The sequence below is a fragment of the Branchiostoma lanceolatum genome, chromosome 14, assembly GCF_035083965.1.
Source record: "Branchiostoma lanceolatum isolate klBraLanc5 chromosome 14, klBraLanc5.hap2, whole genome shotgun sequence".
Lineage (NCBI taxonomy): Eukaryota > Metazoa > Chordata > Leptocardii > Amphioxiformes > Branchiostomatidae > Branchiostoma > Branchiostoma lanceolatum.
Genome location: NC_089735.1, coordinates 13,468,633 through 13,485,068, shown reverse-complemented (window position 1 = coordinate 13,485,068; position 16,436 = coordinate 13,468,633). Strand labels below are relative to the sequence as shown.

At 41.8% G+C, this 16,436-nt stretch overlaps 2 protein-coding genes across 6 annotated transcripts in view; both read left to right on the top strand.

Annotated features, from left to right (window-relative positions):
• Positions 1-9,034, top strand: part of LOC136448345 (ras-GEF domain-containing family member 1B-like) — a 90,229-nt gene extending 81,195 nt beyond the window's left edge. For 4 of the 5 annotated variants that reach the window (XM_066447751.1, XM_066447752.1, XM_066447754.1 and 1 more), the window contains 10 exons: positions 905-1,024; positions 2,919-3,021; positions 3,558-3,598; positions 3,725-3,763; positions 4,254-4,349; positions 6,325-6,420; positions 6,808-6,864; positions 7,395-7,461; positions 7,791-7,863; positions 8,156-9,034. In XM_066447751.1, coding sequence (XP_066303848.1) covers positions 905-1,024; positions 2,919-3,021; positions 3,558-3,598; positions 3,725-3,763; positions 4,254-4,349; positions 6,325-6,420; positions 6,808-6,864; positions 7,395-7,461; positions 7,791-7,863; positions 8,156-8,177 — 714 coding nt within the window. In that variant the 3' untranslated portion in view covers positions 8,178-9,034. The remainder of the gene's footprint in view (positions 1-904; positions 1,025-2,918; positions 3,022-3,557; positions 3,599-3,724; positions 3,764-4,253; positions 4,350-6,324; positions 6,421-6,807; positions 6,865-7,394; positions 7,462-7,790; positions 7,864-8,155) is intronic. The other variant, XM_066447753.1, reaches the window with a different exon arrangement.
• Positions 9,035-10,417: 1,383 nt separating this feature from the next.
• On the top strand, positions 10,418-11,389 carry LOC136448745 (uncharacterized). The gene has a single exon (XM_066448389.1). The coding sequence runs from the start codon at positions 10,418-10,420 to the stop codon at positions 11,387-11,389; it is 972 nt and encodes a 323-aa protein (XP_066304486.1).
• The last annotated feature ends 5,047 nt before the right edge of the window (positions 11,390-16,436 follow it).

Sequence of the window (16,436 nt, the reverse complement as noted above, 5' to 3'; positions counted from 1 at the left end):
TGTTTTTTTCATGGTGTTTTCTTCACCACAAACTCATGACACTGTGAAATGCATTCCAATGTCAAAGTTTCTTGATACCAAAATCAAGAACAAGATTCTAGTCCTTATTTGTTTTCCTAATCTTGATCTCCTGTTTTTTCTTACTACCAGAAAAAGAAGATAGGAAGAGAAAAATAACTGTATTTTCTTATACATGGCAAGACATTGATTCTTCATACAAGAAAAACAAGAACTTTTAACTTGAGTTTCTAGAAAATTCTTAAGAGAGAAAATCCTTTATAGAAATTATTTCTTCATCGAAGAAAAATAAGAAAATGTTTCTTGTTGTGAGAATTTGCAAGAAAAGAATCTTGGAATGGTCTCTTGTGCTTCTCTTATTTATCCTTAATATCAATTTCATGAAATTTCTTAATTCAAGAAAATTTGTCCACAAATTAAACAAGAAAAGTAGAAAAAACAGGAAAAAACATTTTGGTAGTAACTATATAGCATCTAAATTAGTATGATAGTTATACCATGTTATGCTGCTCTCCATTCACTATTCTTATCCTAGCCTTCAGGCAAGAACTTGCAAGAATCTTATTACTGAACTACAGAATTGTTAGAACTGGAAAAGAGGTTCGGGTTCAAAACCCTGATATGCCCCGATGTTGTGCCCTTGGGAAAGGCACTTTACACGACTTTCCTCACTCCACCCAGGTGTGAATGGGTACCTGACTTCGGTTGGGGAAGGTCGTATTGAGGTCACCGCTCAGACCCTTGCGACAGTTCCACAAAGTGCAAGTGTGGAGCAAATATGTATCTGTTCTGTATTATATGATTGTAAACCCTGCAGCATTTCAGCACTGGCTGCCATTTCACAGATAATTTCTGACCAATAAACCATTATTATTATATTTCGCAGACCTTGTTCCAAGACATGAAGAAGACATCCAACCTGGAGGCCTACGTCGAGTGGTTCAACCGACTGAGCTACATGGTGGCAACAGAAATATGTATGGTGAGGCATGCAGCTTCTCGCAGGGTGTGTTACGCAACGTTTGTCTTCTGCTGCATGCAACCCCCCTCCCTTCCCCACTTCTGTACAGTTGTACAGACATCTTCTCCTCCACACTTGTATTTAAAGATGAATAGACATGCCCCCCTCCCCACTTCTGTACAGTTGTACAGACATCCTTCCCTCCACACTTTAATCTATAGTTGAACAGTGATGCCCCCCTCCCCACTTCTGTACAGTTGTACAGACATCCTTCCCTCCCCACTTGTATTTGCAATGTACAGTTGAACAGTGATGCCCCCTCCCCACTTCTGTACAGTTGTACAGATATCCTTCCCTCTGCACTTTTATCTACAGTTGAACAGTGATGCCCCCCTGCCCACTTCTGTACAGTTGTACAGACATCTTCCCCTCCCCACTTGTATTTACAGTTGAACAGTGATGCCCCCTCCCCACTTCTGTACAGTTGTACAGACATCCTTCCCTCCACTTTTATCTACAGTTGAACAGTGATGCCCCCCTCCCCACTTCTGTACAGTTGTACAGACATACTTCTCTCCCCACTTGTATCTACAGTTGAACAGACATGCCCCCCTCCCCACTTCTGTACAGTTGTACAGACATCCTTCCCTCCCCACTTGCATTTACATTTGAACAGTGATGCCCCCCTCCCCACTTCTGTACAGTTGTACAGACATCTTCCCCTCCACACTTGTATTTCAAGTTGAACAGACATGCCCCCCTCCCCACTTCTGTACAGTTGACAATGTACAGACATCCTTCCCTCCACACTTTTATTTACAGTTGAACAGTGATGCCCCCCTCCCCACTTCTGTACGGTTGTACAGACATCCTTTCCTCCACACTTGTATCTACAGTGGAACAGTGATGCCCCCCTCCCCACTTCTGTACAGTTGTACAGACATCCTTCCCTCCCCACTTTTATCTACAGTTGAACAGTGATGCCCCCCTCCCCACTTCTGTACAGTTGTACAGACATCCTCCCCTCCCCACTTTAATCTATAGTTGAACAGTGATGCCCCCCTTCCCCACTTCTGTACAGTTGTACAGACATCCTCCCCTCCCCACTTGTATTTACAGTTGAACAGTGATGCCCCCCTCCCCACTTCTATGCAGACTTGTACAGACCCCTCCTCTTCTGTGTAGGTGTACAGGAATGCCCCCCCTCCCCCCACATCTGTGTAGGTGTACAGGAATGCCCCCCCTCCCATCAATTCTGTGAAGATCACATGCATGCCCTTCCCTCCCCACTTTCGTGTATGTGTAGGTGTTCAGGAATGCCCCCCTCCCCACACTTGTTTATACAGGAATGCCCCCCTCCCCACACTTACATATACAGGAATGCCCCCCTCGCCCCACTTATATGCAAGTCTTTGACAGTATCCTTCTTTATCTGTAAAAGTACATGTAGGTAGGTCATCCAACATACATTTGTACTTCCAAGAGCCAAATATCCGGAATATGCAGACAGTGCTTTCTTGCTGTAACCCCCCCCCCCCATGGTTATGTCCTTGGTGCTGAAGTTGCTATATCAAATAGCCTTGCAGTGTGCTTGCAGCTTTATGTTGGTCTACAGTATGTGTCTTTCAGAAACTCTATCTGTATTGGATACTTCCGAGACTGCCTCTGATTGTTCGTCCAGTGGAAAATTCTCATTATTGGTATTTCTCCCTCAAAAGTAATGTTCTTGGTACTGAATCGCCTTCCGTTGGAAATTTTTACTTTTCTGGCGGAAATTTTGCTACAGTAAAAAAGCCTGATACAAGACCTTTACATTTTACCATACCCCTTTTTACCCATATTTATATTGTCAGCAATGATGAGAATTCACCTTTTATGTAACTAGTAGCCATTTTCATGTCTTTCACACTGATAATGTTAATTTTCCTTTCTTTTCCAGCCGGTGAAAAAGAAGCACAGAGCACGAGTGATCGAGTTCTTCATTGATGTGGCTCGAGAGTGCTTCAACATCGGTAACTTCAACTCCCTCATGGCCATCATTGGTAAGTATCGGCTTTGCCAAAACATAGAATTAAGTTTATCTGTACGGTGTGAAAAATGTTTTGTTTTTTCTGATCCAAAGATCTGGAGGGCATATTTAAGTTAACTAGAAGGCCCATTATCAAACTTGACCTTCTTTTTTGTAAACCCTACCCATCCACTAAATACCATACAAAACCATCAACAGCCTCTCGAGTTATGTTGTCCACATACAAAATACACTTACACACAAAAACCGCTGCAGTACCGACGAAAATTGCTAGGGGTACCATTTTTTAACTTGACCTCCGTTCTTACAACTGCTACTCACCTACAAAAATCATGAAGATCCATCAAAGTTTTCTCAAGTTATGCTCTTGACATACATACAGACCCACCCAACAGCTGGAGTAACTGAAAACATAATCTTCTCGGCGAAGATAATGAGTGAGACTGCAGTGTTTCTAGAGCAATGTTGTGTGTTTCTTCCCCTTGAATTGGTTGTTAGGTTGTTTTGTATTCGGTAGGCCTTTTGACTAACTCTTTGTCTTCCTTGCAGCTGGCTTGAACATGAGTCCAGTTGCCAGATTGAAGAAAACAGTGAGTACACATCATCATTATTGTCTCCATTTGCGCTTTGGACTTATGAATTAATTATTGATTAATGAGTTGTCCCAGTTAAAGACTAACTCGATATTGTATTTGATATCTTCCCTTTTTCTACAGTGGTCCAAGGTGGATACTTGCAAGTTTGATGTTCTGGAGGTAGGCACAATTTACACAATTTCTATGTAAATCTTAAGGCACAATGAAATCATTGCTTTTGACGAATAATTGCTTTAAGGCCACATCAATTTACTTTCTTGGTCAACAGATTTTTTTTTTAATTTTAGCAACAAAAAAATCATGAAAACAGAAGGCTGGGGTGAGAACTTGCACCTGACCCTGTTCAGTCTCTGAAACTGTGTGCACCAAAGTACAAACTTTCCTCTGAGATTCTGTTTTCCTGTTCATTTTCCAATCAAGCATTTTTCTAAATTCTGTTAACCAAGAAATTAAAATGGTGTGGCCTTTTGCGATCTTCAAACATTCAATCAAAGGGGCTTGAATCATTTCTGCATGACCAATACTTGAGCAAAATTTGCATCTTGCATCCCAACCTTGGGTGTATCATTTCCAATAATGTAGAATAATTGAGATAACACCACTGGGTACCTCACAGATAACATTTCTTTTTTACCCACTTGCCCTACAGCACCAAATGGATCCAACATCCAACTTCTCCAACTACCGAGCCTCCCTCATGGCTGCACTGCACAGAGCTGCAGGGGCGCACAGCAACAGGGAACGGGTAAGGACTCTTTATGTTCTTGAACATCCCATAGCTAGTGTCTAGTAAATATGTATGGTGTATTTATACTCCCCTCCTGTAGGGAGGGAATATACTGTTTTGCTGGCCTTTTCTTCTTCTTTCTTCTTCTTTCTTCTTCTTTCTTCTTTTTTAGCGAAGCCTGAGGGGCAAGCTTAATAGTATATTTTAGGCCCGATTTGCAAGAATTCCCAGAATTCCACAGGAATGTCAGGAATCCGTCCGGCCAACTCTGTGGATGCCCTCCTGTCACTTGATACCTCATTAGCACGTCTGGCATCCATGCCATCAGCTGTTGATGACAGATGACCTACTTTTACGTGGTGTCCGATTTCGTACTGTCCGGAGTGTGTCAGGGAGTTCACCGAATCTAGTATTCTAGCTTTGAAAAGGGTTTGCGCATCCCAGTTGATCTATTGTCACAAGAACATGATGAACATCATGCCTCCCACCAAAAAACCTCTGTGAAAACCAAAACGTGAGGAGATCCGAAAGTAGTAGTAGTAGTATCCAGTATTTTGATTAAACTGCTGCCGGGGTCCCTGACACAGGGGTGGGCAGCAGCCGGCTAGTCGTCACACCCCTCTTCCATGCAGCTCTGTCCAGGGGGCTAACGCTGGTCAGGCCGCACACCTTCATGTCCTTCCTGACACACTCCATCCACGATTTCCTAGGTCTACCTCGACCTCTGCTGCCTGGCAACTGCATTTTGGTGATGGTGTTGATGCAGCCACTGGCACGTTCCAAAGTTTTAAACGGAACGATAAATAACTTGGGTTACCGCATGGGCAGTCTACACTGAACGCCTTACGGGGAGGCATGCGGTGTCGGAAAAACAACAGTAGCTCCTCGAAAACACATCCTACAGAGCTAGAATAACAACCAAAACGATCATAGGAGCCCCAGCATACCGATTTTTTAAACTTCCGGCCTAGTTTCTCACCCCACCTATCCAACAATGCCAGAGAAAAAAGACACTACAACAGGAGTGTACTCCGGCCTTTCCACATATGCTAGGAACTCCTTGAGTTACATGGTGCCTTTCTATATCTGCTTGGCAGATGCCTTTCTGATTTCTAAGTGCGTTTTGCACAATATTATGGCAGAACTAAGATCTAGAGTGCTACGTTGGTACTTTCCTTACAGTGAAGTAAGATCAATCCAGACACCTTCGCTATGGCAATGATTTTTAATTGCCACACTTATTCTTCTTCTTTTTTCTTCTTCTTTCTTCTTCTTTCTTCTTCTTTCTTTTTCTTCTTTCTTCTTCCTTCTTTTTCTTTCTTCTCCTTTTTTTGTCTTTCTTCTTCTTTCTTCTTCTTTCTTCTTCTTTCTTCTTCTTTCTTCTTCTTTCTTCTTTCTTCTTTCTTCTTTCTTCTTTCTTCTTTCTTCTTCTTTCTTCTTCTTCTTCTTCTTCTTCTGTCAAAAGTATATGTGGGATAGTAGCCCTACTTATGGTATTGCAGAAAGGTTAGGATGGTTAGGATGTTATATTTGAGATGTAGGTACCTCTAGAAAAGGTGACTACACCTGGACATAAATTATGCTAATGAGGACCACATCTGCATAATTTATGCAGAAACTTGAACATGTATTTCCCTTACCGTAAAAGCTACGGATGTCATATTTCAGATGTAGGTACCTTTAGGAAAGGTGAATACACCTGGCCGTAAGTTATGCTAATGAGGGCCTCATTTGCATAATTTTTCTTCAAGTTTCTCTCAAGTTTCATTCTTATCTTTTATTAGAAAGAACACAGTAGAAGAGTTGGGGGAAAGCTTTGTAAACAAATTAAATGATAGCCTATAAGGTGAAAATGTGAGGCTTATTTACTAATGACTACATGTGCACATATGAACTGTACTGTACAATATATGTGTTTCCAGCAGTACATGTATCTATGGACAGATTAGGCAGTGTTTGTAACTAATTTTTTATTCCTCTCTCCCCAAAACAGATCGTCATCCCATTCTTCAGCCTGATGGTGAAAGACATCTACTTTCTAAACGAGACATGTAGCAACAAACTTCCAAACGGACATGTCCGTTTTGAGGTAACGGTAACATTTTCAATAATTACAATTTTCTCAGCTCTTCAGGGCTACACCGTTTTAATTTCCTGGTTAACAGAATTTAACAAAAAATCCTAGATTGGAAAATCAACGGGAAAACAGAATCTCAGAGGAAAGTTTGTACTTTCAATTGGTGCACACAATTTCAGGGAGTGAACAGGGTCAGGTGCAAGTTTTCACCCCAGCCTTCTGTTGGTGTAAAATTTTACCCCAAAAAATCTATTAACCAAGAAATTAAATTGGAGTGGCCTAAATTGGTAGTGAAAACTTCTTACCTATTGAAATTGTTATCTTATTAATATGCAATTATGTAATGTAAATTCTGGTACAATGTTTGTCCATATTAGATGTCTCTTTGTTTGTTAACAGAAATTTTGGCAGCTGGCAAGACAGGTGACGTCCTTCTGCACCTGGCAGCAGGTGGAGGTAAGGAAAAAATACTCTCTCAGCTCAGATCTTCTGTATCTTGTAGAAAAATATACATCTGCTCGGCTGTAAACTTACCCACTCTCCTTGACAAGTGCTTTCTGTTTTGAATTCTAAAGTGGCATCGTGTGGCGCAATCGGTAAGAGTGTTTCGCCCAGAACCGAGAGGTCCCGGGTTCGAAACCACGATATGCCCGATGTTGTGCCCTTGGGAAAGGCACTTTACACGACTTTCCTCACTCAACCCAGGTGTGAATGGGTACCTGACTTCGGTTGGGGAAGGTCGTATTGAGGTCAACTGCTGGTGCCAAAAGGCAGCCGCCCAGACCCTTTTGACAGTTCCACAAAGTGCAAGTGTGGAGCAAAATAATATGTATCTGTTGTGTATTACTAAGTATGTGATTGTAAACCCTGCAGCAATTCAGCACTGGCTGCCATTGCATGGGTAATTTCTTACCAATAAACCAATATTGTATCTGTCTGTGTTCATAAAGTGTTCTTCACATTTCATCCTTTGCCTCTGATTCCAGTGTCCATTCGAGAGACACCGCAAAGTACTGAACTACCTTCTGACAGCTCCAGTGTTTTATGAAGACTGTAAGTATGAACTTTCCATTCACATATTCTACAATTTCATATTAAGTCTAAAATAAGTGCCATCTAAAGTAGCTCTACCTAATGATACAGACAAGTGACCGTAACATGTACACATGTATGTTGCATTCTTTTTTGTGCATGAATGTCATCAAATGTTCAAGTCTAGATGATATTTTTAATTAGATTGAGTACAATTTGATTATTTAAGTTTATGGTTCTTTAGTATTCATACATACATGTACATGGATCTGTATTGCCCTTGGAGTTGGCTTTCCTGGTTTGCATGTATTCAGATTAATATGATTTCCTTTTTTTTCTCCTTCTCACAGCTCTGCACCTGGTGTCGTTCGACTGTGAAGGACCTGAAAATCACCTGGAGAAGGAACGGTTCAAGACACTGAAGTAAGGAAACCTGAATGTTTAAGACTCTATCTATCCTGTATACCAATTGCCATGTAGTTAGATGTATGATACTCATTACCTTCAAGTTAACTGTATGTATTTTTGCACAGCAGAAAACCCCTGTGCTTTTTCCATTGCTGCAGATCAAGTCTTTAGAGGTTATTGTCTCTGCTAGTTCAATTTACCTTTTTAATAGTAATGTGCATACAAGACATGTTAATTGTTGTGTTTGTTTGTTGCTGTGTTTATCTGTGATACCCTTTGACATGTTGAAAACTTTCTCCACATCCAGGAGCCAACTTCTTGACCAGTGATGTTTCCAGTAGAAGGAGGGACGACGTCTTTGTTGGTGCACCAAGTTGTAAATAGTCCTATGAGTGGTGCATGACAAAACGTGCCCCGTGAAATACAAACGTAGAAGAGACAAAGTTCACCAGTGAAGCACTACAGACTGCAGGTCAGCTGGAAGGCATGCTGGAGGAGTTTGAAGCTATCAAAACCCAACAATTTTACAAAACGTCATGTCCTTGATTCTAATTTATCCTGTTATGATTGTCAATTTTAAAAGAAAAGAAGCAAGAATCATCAGCATTAATTCTGGGAAGGGTGGATTATTTGAATTTTTTAAAGAGGAAATTTCTAGGAAGGACTTGACACAATGTAATTAAGAAAACAGTGAAAGTCAAAGGATCGCTAAGTTATAGTTCTTGATTGTGGTTTAAGAGTTTGAGAAATGCAGCCATTTACTAAAAGGAAAATAGTCTGCTGTGATTTCAAGAGGTGATTCTTAAAGTTTGTGTTTGGAATCAGCCTAGCTTGTATCTGTTTTGAAGATGATATAATAAGTGAAAACCAGATTAAAGATAAATGAAATCATTTTAAGGATGAATTTACTCTGAATGCAACCTCACAAATCATTGACCTTGAAATATTATCGTTTTTAAAGTCAAAATGGTCAGAATGATGTTCTTTGTGCAAACTATGTGTCATATTGGTTGTTAAAATGATATTCCAAATATGGTAACATAATGATTGTGAATACCAAATCTTCTGTCTTTGTAAAGTTGGATGTATTTTAATTTCATTTTGTGTATAATGATAGATTTTAATTGTTCTATTAAAGATGTGTACATATTTCATCTATTTGTGTATAAAGAAGAGAATGTGCCAATTGTTGAGCTTGTCTGTTCAATATATATTATTATTTCAGAATCTGTGGAACTATTTCTTGATTCCTATTTGTACTTGACATGAACATACAAAATTGTAAAATACAACTGTTACAGTTACTGTGCAATTGGCCTGTCAAGAAAAATGTATGTGATGTATTTGGCGTTTGAGTATCCAACTCACTTACACTCACTTCAGCATGTATACTCTAATTATCGCTCACACATCTTAATAATTATAGCTACTCCACCTTCCCTCAATATAGTTTTATAATCCATAAACATGTTCCAGAAGAGAAATATTTCATCTAAATGTGGCAGACAAAAAAAGCCAACTACCAGCACTAAATATGATATACATGTATTACGCGTGTTATTTGAATGTTCTGTAACATCGGAAAACTCAACAAACAGTCCAACAGATACAATTCATTGTACATGTAATTGAACAAATGGTGAATGCAAACAAAGTAGGACATAAAGCTTGATTATCTGTTCATGTTAACTGCTTTAGTTACATCATAGTACCCAGCCCCAAGTCAGCAAGCACTTTGTAAGTCATATTTGATGGGGCTTTTTTCCATTGTGCAATGAAATCCACCAAGTGCAAAATCCTTTTCATAAGTGACATGTTAGCACCTATGCTTTTAACCAGTGTGTGACCAAGCTTTCACCAAACCATTCCAGAATTAAATGTGTTCATTAGATGACTCTTTTACATACTTGAGGATATTTGGTAACAATGCAAATGCACATGTCACTGTGAACCTGAAGTTGGTAAAGGTTGTCTCCCCTCTTGGAGTTAATGTTGACTATTGCACAGAGAGAAGCTACATGCTGTATGACAGTTATGTATACAATAACATGGAATCATGCATGTTGTACATAATACATACAATGTATACATCTGTAGTTGTTGCTGGATAGGACATGACTTATTAATACAATGTATTATACATTACAACTTACAGTGACGTACTTAATAATCGCTAGGTGTCGCTCGGTGAGGGACGCGGAATTTTTAGCTGTCCTGTTTTTAGTCCTTTCACCTGATCTTTGTGTGCTTTTATGAGCCTATTTGGATCCCCCAGTTGGACGAAGTCGGGCTTCTCCTGTCTGTGCACCCTGCACATCCAAGCCGCTCACGATTGTCATCGCTGGACCAATTTCTACCGGTCAGATCTCTGAGGGCGCCCCCCTCCCCCTCAGGTATGCCAAACTGTGATAAGTGCAAGGCTGGCGGCGCTCGCCTCTGTCAGGGGGACGTCTTGCTGTGCCCTAGATGTGTCTCAGACGACAGATCGTCTAGGTGTAGTGATCCAGGAGCTACATGTGACCGTTCTAGTGTATATGTGAATGATCTACTGTGTTATGTGGTAAACAAGATGGATACCACTCCAAACGACATCATCGTCAAAGTCTGTTGTGAGACTTACACTGAGGAGGATATTGAGACCAGCAAGAAGCTTGTCCATGGTCTCTGTAGCCCCCCAGACCGATACAAAAAGCGACGGGGTGCTGACAGGTGTTCGTCCAACATGTTGGATATTCTCGAGGTTCTGCACTCAACCCCGCCGACTGAGGTGCCGATGTTCGCCTCAGTAAAGCTGCATCTCCCAGCTGTTGATCTTACCAACTTTGACGTGTCCCTGTGTCTGCAGGAAGTCAGGATGGTAAGGCAGGAGATGGCCGTTATACGGGAGGCCTCGCAGGACAACTTCAGGCTTAGATCGGAATTCACCAAAGCCATGGAGGACAACGCCCGATCGGTCGAGAACATGGAATCTGAGCTTGCCTCACTCAGAGCTGAAGTGCAACAACTTCGCGACATCAAATTTGATCACATGAAGGACGTCCCGATCAGTCAAGAGTGTCGATCCTACGCAACTGTGCTAAGCCAGGATAAGTCGGCACCCCCTCCGACCCCTCGCTTAACAGGAAAACAGCGCCAACTAACTGTAGCCCCGACAACAACATTGGCTTCCTCGCCTGCCAGGCCCAGTGTTACTGACGGCAACAGCGGCTTTACGCAAGTCCGGCGTCGTCGACGCGGCAAGGCCATCGTCGGTAGGGCATCCAACAAAGGATCCCTCGTAGTGGCGAAACCCCGACCTGTTGAGGTGTTTGTGTCGAGACTCAGTGTGGAAACATCCGCTGAATCCTTGACCCAGTTTCTACACGACAACGAGATGGAGCTTGTAGACTGTGAGAAACTGGTGACGCGTTTTGGCTCCTACGCATCCTTCAAGCTGGTGATCGGAAAGGCCGACTCTGAAAAGATCTTGTCGCCGGATTTCTGGCCCAGTGGTATCCTGGTAAGGAAATTCTACCAACGATCTGCTCCTCGTGATCACTAATGGATAACAACAAAGGACAGTTGACTTCCTTGAATGTTGTGTCTTACAACTGCCGATCGCTGAAAAACTCTGTTCAGGTTGTGAAAGACCTTTGTAAAACTTCCGACATTGTCCTACTGCAGGAACATTGGTTACTCCCGCAGGACCTGCACCTTTTATCAGAACTCGATGATGATTTCTTAGCTTTCGGTACCTCCCCCGTTAACACAGAGGAGGGTATTCTTCAAGGTCGCCCATATGGCGGTGTAGCTGTCCTTTGGAGGCAGAACATTGGTCTAGAGGTCAGAATCGAGAGTTGCGATGAGGATCGAATTTTAGCCATAAGTGTTAAGTCTGGAGATAGACAAATGCTCCTTGTATGTGTTTATATGCCAACTGACTGTGTTAATCATGCTGATCTGTTTATGGAAAATCTTGGTAAGATCGAGTCACTTTCGAATGATCTAGGTATCTCAAACATCTGTATTATGGGTGACTTTAACACCCGTCCTGACGGGCGGTTTGCCCCTATGCTGTATGAGTTTTGCCAGGACAACAACCTTCATGTCAGCGACGTTGAGTTGCTTCCCAATGACACGTTTACGTACTTTAGTGACGCTCATGGGACAACATCTTGGTTGGACCATTGCGTCTGTTCTGAAACCATGCATAACAACATCATAGACATGAAGGTTGATCATGGCTTCCTGTCGTCCGATCATTTCCCACTGCAAGTATCGTTCCACTGGGAGCCATTGTTTGTAAATACAGCTGAGAGCCCACCTATGAATGTTAAGTATGTTAATTGGGAACGCGCAACTCCAGCCGATCTGCTTCGCTACCAAACCTACTCTGATACACTCCTATCTAATATCCTCATTCCCGACGACGTTCTCTACTGTAACAACCCAAACTGTAATAATGATACTCATAAGAATGCCATCCTTCACCTTTCCAACCAGATTATAAACACTCTTCATGCAGCCGCCTCCGCTTCTCTCCCTAATAAGAAACGATCCTCCCCTTACTCTGTACCCGGCTGGAACGCCGTTGTCAAGGAGGCCCATCAAGCCGCCCGAGATGCTTTCCTTCTCTGGCGGCAGTTGGGCCGTCCTAGGCATGGAGCGGTCTGGAATATTATGCGTAAAACAAGGGCGAAATTTAAGCTGCTACTGAGGCAGTGTCGCCGCTCTGAGGCCCAGTCTAGAGCGGACGCGCTTGCCATGCATCTTCATCAGGGGGGTTGCAAGAGTTTTTGGAATGCTCTGCGTTCGCAAAACCGCTCCAAGCCAAATCTTCCCAACACGGTTGATGGTTACACGGGGGCTACAGATATTGCCAATATGTGGAGAAACTATTACAGTTCCTTGTTTAATTCGGTTAAGTCCGCTAATCAAAAGCAATCTGTTATGCATGCAATGGAATCCGATGTTAGCGATGTAACCACGGTAACAGTAGGAGAGATATGTGATGCTATCAAAGACTTATCCAATGGGAAGGCTAGTGACGTGCAGGGCATTTCAGCTGAGCATCTCAAGAACGCCGGGCCCCAACTACCCGTTCTGCTTTCATTCTTAATTTCCTCTATGCTTAGACACGCCTATGTGCCACCTAGCATTCTGAACGTTGTACTTGTCCCTGTATTGAAGAAGCCCAGCTGTAATGCCTCGAACAAGGACAGTTATCGTCCGATTGCAATTGCCAGCCCCTTGTTAAAAGTTATCGAATCTGTACTATTGACATACCTTGACGATTTCCTATGCTCCCCGAGCAACCAGTTCGGATTTAAGAAGAAACATGGAACTGATCTATGTATATTTGCCCTCAAAGAAATTATTCAGTATTATCGACAAAGGGGCTCTCCTGTATTTGCATGTTTTCTGGACGCATCCAAAGCGTTTGACCGTGTAAATCACTGGACATTGTTTAAAAAACTTATGGATCGAGGGGTTCCGATGTACCTAGTTAGATTCCTGGTCGTGTGGTATAGTACGTTGTCATTCTGTGTCCGGTGGGGCCACACCCTCTCGGATACATTTACCGCTATGAATGGTTTGCCTCAAGGCAGCATATTGTCACCAATCTTGTTCAATGTGTATGTATCCGATTTGAGTACCGAGCTACTGAGGTCTGGAGTTGGTTGCTATGTTGGGGACACCTTAGTCAACCACTTGATGTACGCGGATGACATTTGCCTCGTCTGTCCGTCTGTTAAAGCGTTGCAGAGACTGATCAGTATTTGTGAGCTATCTGGAGCGGATATTGACATGTTGTTTAATGAATCGAAAACACTATGTATGTACTTTCCGTGTCGCCGCTTCAGCATGAGTATGCCTTTGCCGCCGCTGATGCTGTACGGTACCGCCTTAAAGTATGCCTCTTCTACCACATATCTTGGGTATATAATTACCCCTGATCTTTCGGATGACGCAGCAATCCGAGCTCACGTCAGAGGCTTTTATTCTCGGGCAAACTCACTCCTCCGGCGGTTTCGTTACTGCTCAGCGGCGGTAAAAAGTGAGTTGTTCTCAGCGTATTGCTCCCCGATGTATTGTGCCCAAATTTGGAGTAATTACAGCGTGAGTGCGATCTCCAAGCTACGAGTGGCTTACCACAGCGCAATGAAAATGCTCTTTTCCGTCGGCAGGCATACTAGCACTAGTTGGTTGTTTGTGAATAACCGGACCGACATGTTTGACGCAAGGCGTCGCAAGGTCACCTACTCATTTGTAACACGCCTGCTGTCGTCTGACAATGATATAATTAGAGTGCTTGTACACTCGGACGGCTTTTGCCATAGGCATAGCACATTCTGGCGACATTATGTAAAGTCTTTGTAAGTGTAGCTTTGTAAATCTTTGTTATGTGTCTGTTTTTATGGGCCATGGGCCTGATACAAATAAATAAATAAATAAAGTATATGTAAGTAATTGTGCTAAAGGCAGATTGTGAAAGGCTCTTAGATACATTCAGAAAATTAAACTTCTACCGGATTGAAAGTGCACTATGCTTTCACACTGTGTAATATTGGTGGGTAGAAATCAATGGATTCTGTTTGGAGGGACCTGTAACTTAAAATTGGATATATGTTGGGCATGATACCAGCTTAACCTTTTGAGGGACCTACAACAACATGGCTTTTCGAAGTGCACCATTCTAGCAGAAAGCAAAGATTGTAACGACCAGCCTATGACAAATGAACATCTTGTGTAAAAATCCTAGGGGGCGAGTACGCTGCTCCCGGGATTCGAACCCGTGCCGATCCCGATTGGGAATCCAACAACTAACCACTAGGCTAAAAGGTCCGGACCAGTTAGACTGGTCAGTTAGTGGAGGTTGATCCCCACTGTTACACTTGTAGAAAAATCACTGTCGGAAGGATAATATGTACTTGCCTAGAAAATCTACATCGCCTAGATCAAGTCTTCCTGACACTCCAAGACAGTATTGTGCCAAGTATGTCCAGTCTTGTACTTTATGAATGTCAATACAGTGACAACAAATTGTAGCTACAGGCAAACGCTATCTTTTAATGACTGAAAAACGAAAGAAATGCATTAATGTCAGACAGGGGTGTTCTACTTTTCTTAGAAACTCTAGAAAAATTAGAGACTCTTTATTAGGAATGACTGTTTCCTTAAAGTGGCCTTTTTGTGGTGTCAAACATCTCTGATACACATCATTGTGCAATGTAATTCATTGTAAAATATCATCACTTTTCCATGCCTGTATGTTCGATAGGACTGGATTGGATATGACTACTATGAGTAGTCGAATTTTTTTTCATACCCAGAACATTGATGTACACGTAGAATTTCTGATAGGTTTTGTTGGAAAATGCACATTGTGCCATTTTACCTTGATTGAAACGTGATCAACAAGTATACTGAGCAGCAAAAAAGAGGCATTAAAGCATGTCCTATTTCTTGTAAAGGGGACTTCAGCAATTGTCATGTAGATTCAATCTAGGACAAAGGCACAGATACTTCAGTGTTATAAGTCTAAATGTGGTCTGTTGTTTCATCAGTAAAGGTGCACTGTAGCCAAGAAGGGACATCGAATGTACAGCAAATTTGACACTGCCTTGTGTATGAAGGGGAAACTCTCAACCTTTGTGTATCAGTGAATGAGGTCCTGCGTACGTATTTGTTGCAGATGATAGGACTGTGAATACACATTATGTAACTAAGAAGTGACTGTGAACACAATAAAAGTGAAACATACAAGATTGCATTCTTCTCTGTCTCATGGTATTTTGTTGAAACAAAGATCACACTTTCATTTTTCGGCCAAATTATGTGAAATCTTAACATAGATGTAAGAAACATTAAAAACAATTAATGCATTCCTTACACATGTTCTTCTTAAGCTCTAAGATGAAAGTGATCTTCAGGGTTGCTATACGCACAAAAATGAAACTGTTACTGAACATAAAATTCACAAAGGGGCAAACTGTCATGCATGACACATGCAGTATTGAAGCGCCACCTAGAGACAAATGATGGTACCTCAGCCAGACAGCAATAAACTACACAGCAATGTTTCCAACACTTGATGCTTTAATGTTTACTAAACAAAATGTGCTTTATTTCAAGTTACCCTCTAATAAAAAATCCTATGAATCTTCTTGACAGCAGACATCATACATGAATGCAGATAGTATATACAGAATATAACATGGCCAAGTTTCTCCAGCCTTTGATCGGTTGGCTCAAATATTTCATCATCTCACTAAACCCATGCTAACCTGGTGCGATTTTTTTACCTAACTCTAAAATATCTTTCATATTGGACACAGTAACATTGTCTGCTCACACAATGGCATGGACATACATTGTATTTCTCCTCCTTGAATAGTTTCATCAGGTTGGTAAGTCACTGAATAAAAAGACTTTTTACACAACCAAGAGATATATTCCACCGACGTTTCGGTTTTCGATCGATAGTGTGTATGTGTTACACTTCTGTACCTTTGGGACCGCATAGTGATGTCATCCCCTGAGATTGTACATTAGGCTACACCAAGTAATTTTTATGGATGACGTCCGCGCGCACATTGATTTTGGTC

Excerpts from the sequence above, each read along its gene's own strand:
- LOC136448745 (XM_066448389.1), top strand. The coding sequence starts at position 10,418 with ATGGATACCACTCCAAACGACATCATCGTCAAAGTCTGTTGTGAGACT.